This window comes from Lichenostomus cassidix, unplaced genomic scaffold, assembly GCF_008360975.1.
Source record: "Lichenostomus cassidix isolate B80296 unplaced genomic scaffold, HeHo_3.0 HiC_scaffold_767, whole genome shotgun sequence".
Classification (NCBI taxonomy): Eukaryota; Metazoa; Chordata; class Aves; order Passeriformes; family Meliphagidae; genus Lichenostomus; species Lichenostomus cassidix.
Window position 1 is genome coordinate 23,217 of NW_028147465.1, and position 5,307 is coordinate 28,523.

General features: G+C 52.6%; 1 protein-coding gene across 1 annotated transcript; it reads left to right on the forward strand.

Annotated features, from left to right (window-relative positions):
• The first annotated feature begins 3,131 nt into the window (after nt 1-3,131).
• LOC146422298 (transcription initiation factor TFIID subunit 9-like) lies at nt 3,132-5,213 on the forward strand. Its single transcript, XM_085046648.1, has 5 exons — nt 3,132-3,278; nt 3,365-3,446; nt 3,973-4,109; nt 4,186-4,320; nt 4,966-5,213. The coding sequence occupies exons 1-5, from the start codon at nt 3,228-3,230 to the stop codon at nt 5,155-5,157; spliced, it is 597 nt and encodes a 198-aa protein (XP_084902774.1). The 5' UTR covers nt 3,132-3,227; the 3' UTR covers nt 5,158-5,213.
• The last annotated feature ends 94 nt before the right edge of the window (nt 5,214-5,307 follow it).

Below are 5,307 nucleotides of genomic sequence, written 5' to 3' on the forward strand. Positions count from 1 at the left end.
CTTTGGGCTCCTGTGGTTTTGTGGCATTTAGTCTCACTTGTATCATGTGTAATTTAAGGGAAGGGAACATGCTCAATGTCATTAGGGGCTGAATTAACTTTCCTTCCAGAAAAGTGGGACCCTTGGAATATCACTTCCATTGCCCCTCACGCTACAGGAAGGACCTGCAGTTCCCAGGTGAGGTGGAACAGTTCTTTAATACTGGAAATTGAATAATTTGGGGCTAATTACTGATTTTCCACCATTTTGTCTTGACTTAGGGCCTTTCCTCTTTGAGCTCTTCCCCAGCATTTCCTGCTGAGTGCAGAATTTTTCCTGAGAGTGCCTTAATGATCTGATGAAGATGGAAAAGGCTTTATTTGACCATCAGTCTTCCCAATGAGACAGCTGGACACAGCCTGGATTTACTTTCCACTTCAGGGAAGATCAGGGATGAAGAGCTGGAAAATGCTGGTGTGGAGGAGGTGAGGGGAGTGGGGGCGAGCACGAGGGAATCCCAAGAGAGGGCTCTGGGAAGCTGGAAGCACACAGCCAAAGGTAGCAGGGACACCCAGCAGCAGGATATGTCCTGCCACAGTCCTCAGGAATTCCTCTAGAACCTGGGAATGTGGCTCTGGCAGAAGGGAGAGAGGTATTGGGTACAAAACAAACCTCCTCCACCTCCTTGGAGCTCGGCTCTTTGCAGCTCTTCTGCTCAAAAGCCAGAGTTTTGTGGAACCAGATAGTGTGGGATTGGGGCTGGAAAGGTCAGTGCTGAGCACAGGCACTGCATTGTCTGGCACATCCCCGTTCTGATGTTAGGGAGATTCCTGCTGCCCTTTCCAAGAGGCAGAAGCTCTGGCTGAGGTTGTTCTTGCAGATTTAGGCACTTGGACACCTCTCAACAACAAAAGCTGTCCGTGTGCCAAGGCTCTGCCTGGCTGCACCCTGAACACCTCAACAAATCCTGTCTGGGTAGAAATGCCCAGTGAAGTTTCATAGATTCATGGAATGGTTTGGGTTGGGAGGGACATTAAAGCTCATCTTGTTCCACTCCCTGCCAGACTGGGACACTTCCCCTTTCCCAGGTTGCTCCAAGCCCTGTCCATCCTGGCCTTGAACACTTCCAGGGATTTAAAATTTATGGGGTTTAAATCCTGCACCCTGAGCAGAGCCACGTGCCCAGGCTGTACTCTGATTTCTCCAACAGATGATTCCCAGCTGGCCAGCAGCTGCCTGGGATGAACGACCCGTGGCAGTCGGAGGAGTCGGCACCAGGCCAGGACACACTGTGACCCCATTTCCTGTTTTCCAGCTCTGAAAACAACCCCAGTGTCTGAGCAGAGAGGAAGGGTGGCCAGTGTGTGCTGCCCATGGAATGTGTCTTTCTGCATTTATCCTGGAGAAAAGGAGTTTCAGGGGGGATCTTCTGACAACTCCCTGACAGGAGAGGGCAGCCAGGGGAGTTGGGCTCTGCTCCTGGGGAACAAGGGACAGGATGAGAGGAAACAGCCTCAAGCTGTGCCAGGGGACAGTTAGGTTGGACATCAGCAGGAATTTCTTCATGGAAAAGGTTAAACTTTGGAACTGCCCAGGGGATGTGGTGGAGTCCAATCCCTGGAGGTGTCCCAGGAACAACTGGACATGGCACTCTGTGCTCCAGGCTGGTGACAAGGTGGGGATTGGACACAGCTTGGTCTCAATGGTCTTGGAGGGCTTTTCCAACCTCACTGATGTGTGATTGCCAGCACAGCTCTGCCCCAGAGGACTGTCCATGGGGACAAGTGTCTGCCCAGTGGGAATGGCTCTCCCTGCCTTCTCACTGCTTCCTTCCTGACAGAAATCCTGCAAGTAGCTCCTGGTCATGCTTGCTAGCCTGGAAAGTCACCTGTGGGCAAGTGGGGAAGGTGGCACAGGGGGGCAGAAGAGTCATACTCTGGGTTTAGGGATAAATCCCAAGCCCCATGGAAATGCAAACCATCATTTTCTTTCCTGCCTCAGGAATAAATGGTGTGACAGCCCACAGCTTCATGTGGTGAGCTCCAGCTTGATCCCAGCTTGTGGAAGAGCTCCTATCCCCCTCGTTCCTAAAACTAGGGGAAAGAAAAGTGGATTTTGTTTGTTGTCTAAGGTCAGTGTCTGGAACTCCTCCTCCCTCCCTCATCCCAGGATGTTTTTGTGTAACACACTCTGACTCATGGAAGTCAAATGACTTGGCCTCGGAGCTGTCCCAGCACAGGAATTCTGGCACAGGAATACTGTGCCTGCCCCTCTTGCTGGATGAGGGTTTTCCAGCTCCTCCAGGCACTGCCAGAGCCATGGGGCTGCTCCTGTTCCCCCAGGCTGACCCCAGCACCCCCAGACCCCAAACCCAAGGCAGGATTGGGATGTGTCTCCATCCAGATTGCCCATCCAGGTGCTGAACACCTTCATGGGTGAGGATGGGGAGCACCAGAGTGTGGCCAGCTCTGAGATGTTCTGCCCAGACAGATGTTCTTTAACAGCTCTGGGTCATCAGGTCAACCAGGTATTCCTGGGATTTCTGGGGATGGATACAGGGATAATCCCGCAGGATCAGAGGGAGCAGCTCTTGGTTTCTCCCTGTTTCTGAGGAGCTGGGGTGGGAGATCCCAGCACATCCTCCAGCCTGGATAATAACAACACATTGCAACTGCTTTTGGAATGTTGCTGATCCCCTGCCTGACAAAGTCACAACAAAACTTTATTTTTGGTTCTGTCTTGCCTCAGAAAGTGAGAAACTTTGACAAAACTCATATGGAATGTGCTTTAAATGTCTTCCAAATCCAGTCAGCTGCCATGAAAACCAGCTTTAAAAAGCTTTTAAATTTGCTTTTGAAGCGGAAGGTGTTATTTTCCAAATAGTGGGAACACACTGTCATTTTTAATGTGTGATGACATTTTTAATTCATTAATCCTAGGAATGCTGGCAATTTAAAAAGTGGCCTTCAGAGCTTCAGAGCAAAGAAATAACAAAACATCCCCTCCTGCATCACCACGGGGCAGATGGGGGGCACTGGACTGTCTGCAGCAGTGGGAGTGCGGAAAGAGTCACAGAATCCAGCAGATTTGGTCTGTGCATCAGTTGTTCTACATAAATATTTATAGTGAAATAAATTCCCGCCCTGCCAGGCCGCGTCTCCATAGCAACCCCGCTAGGCCGCGTCTCCATGGCAACCCCTCCCGCCCGGCCGCCGTAGCCCCGCCCATGTGTCACATGACCGGAAACCATGGAGGCGGCCAAGATGGCGTCCCCCAAGAGCGCTCCGAAAGACGCGCAGGTTCCGCGGGGCGCGGGGGGACCGGGCGGGACCGGCGGGCAGCGGGGAGCTCGGGGGACTGAGCCGGGCCTCTGTCCGCCCCGCAGGTGATGGCGCAGATCCTCAAGGACATGGGCATCACCGAGTACGAGCCGCGCGTCATCAACCAGATGCTGGAGTTCGCCTACAGTAAGCGGGAGCGGGCGGGAAGTGTGCAGGGCAACGCCGGGGGGAGCAGGGAGGTGTTGTGTGGAGCAGGGAAGTGTTGTCTGGAGCACAGAAGTGTTGTCTGGAGCAGGGAAGTGCTGTCTGGAGCAGGGAAGTGCTGTGTGAATCCGTGTTTCCACGGAGGCTCCTCTGGCAGACTCGGTGATCACGGAGATCTTCTCCAGGTGTGATTTTGTGACTCTTTAAAAGTAATCACAGAATCACGAATCCCAGGATGGTTCGGATTGAAAGGACCTTAAGGATCATCCAGTGCCACCCCCTGCCGCGGGCAGGGACACTTTCCACTGTCCCGGCTTGCTCCAAGCCTGTCCAGCCTGGCCTCAGCCTCAGTGCCTCGCAGGGAGGAGTTTATTCCCAAAATCGCATCCAGCACTGCCCTGGGGCGGTTCGAGCAGCGCCTGGAGGCAGCAGAGTGCTCAGTGCCAGCCGGGTGGCATCGGGAGGGTTTAATTTCCCCCAGCCTCATTGCTGAGCCCGTTTCCCCCAGGATACGTGACCACCATCCTGGAGGACGCCAAGATCTACTCGAGCCACGCCAAGAAGTCCAGCGTGGACGCGGACGATGTGCGCCTGGCCATTCAGTGCCGCACTGACCAGTCCTTCACCTCACCCCCGCCCCGAGACGTGAGTACAGCTGGGGTTGGGCAGCCCAGAGCCTGCTGGCAGCCTGGCACACGGGGATGTGGCTGTGTCTCTGCAGTTCCTGCTGGAAATTGCCCGGCAGAAGAACCAGACGCCGCTGCCGCTGATCAAGCCGTACTCGGGCCCGCGGCTGCCGCCCGACAGGTACTGCCTGACTGCCCCCAACTACCGCCTCAAGTCCCTGCAGAAGAAGGTGAGGATTGCTCAGGGACTGGGGGATTCACCTGCAGGGGGTTGGGGTTGCAGTTTTCCACACCTCTGAAAGGTGTGGGTGAATGTTGGCCTGTGCATATCAGTTTGGTGCTGGCGGTGCTCTGTCTTCAGGCTGGATTTGCAAATTGTCTTATTGTTGGTTAATTTTAAATGGAGCTTTTAAAATATGGGGAGATTTAAAATATGGGACTGTTGTAGTGTTAAAGAAATACTGTAGAATCCCAGAATCACTGAGGTTGGAAAAGCCCTCCAGGATCATCAAGTCCAGCCTGTGCCCGATCCCCACCAGAGCACTGAGTGCCACCTCCAGTCCTTTCTTGGACACCTCCAGGGATGGGGACTCCACCACCTCCCTGGGCAGCCCCTTCAAAGCCTGACCACCCTTTCCATGAAGAAATTCCTCCTGATGTCCAGGAGGAACTGTCAGGTTTAATAGGAGGTTGTCAGAGGCACAAGTCAGGCTTTGGTGTAGATACTAAAGGGTATTTTTTTACTTCCACCTCAGATTTTTGTGCTTTAGAGAGAAAATATTTCCTTTGCTGGGAAACACTGAATGCCTCACTGGTGGGGGGAATTTCCTGTTTATTCCAAGCCATTCCCTGACTCCCTGGTTCTCTCCCTACAGGTCTCCTCCACAGCAGGCAGGATCACAGTCCCTCGCCTGAGCGTGGGCGCCGTGAGCAGCAGGCCCAGCACTCCCACTTTGGGTAGGAAACAGCTCCACTGGGGATTCCCACCTTTATTGGAGGAAGTGAAAATAAAGAGGAATAATGTAAAGCACTTTTCAACCCCTGAGGGAATGTCAGGGGCCACCTGACCTTGTATTGTTTGATAGCATCAGAAAGTTAATATAATAAATTAATTTAATTGTTATTACCACAATAATCCTTGATACATAAATACATTATAGATGTTCTGTATTTACGATAAATTCTTTAAGAGATTCTTCAAGAAATTTACTTAAATG

Bases quoted from the DNA above. Each gene is read 5' to 3' on its own strand.
- LOC146422298 (XM_085046648.1), top strand. From the start codon at position 3,228: ATGGAGGCGGCCAAGATGGCGTCCCCCAAGAGCGCTCCGAAAGACGCG. The intron at 3,279-3,364 runs GTTCCGCGGGGC...TCCGCCCCGCAG, and splicing joins GCGCTCCGAAAGACGCGCAG to GTGATGGCGCAGATCCTCAA. The intron at 4,321-4,965 runs GTGAGGATTGCT...CTCTCCCTACAG, and splicing joins TCAAGTCCCTGCAGAAGAAG to GTCTCCTCCACAGCAGGCAG.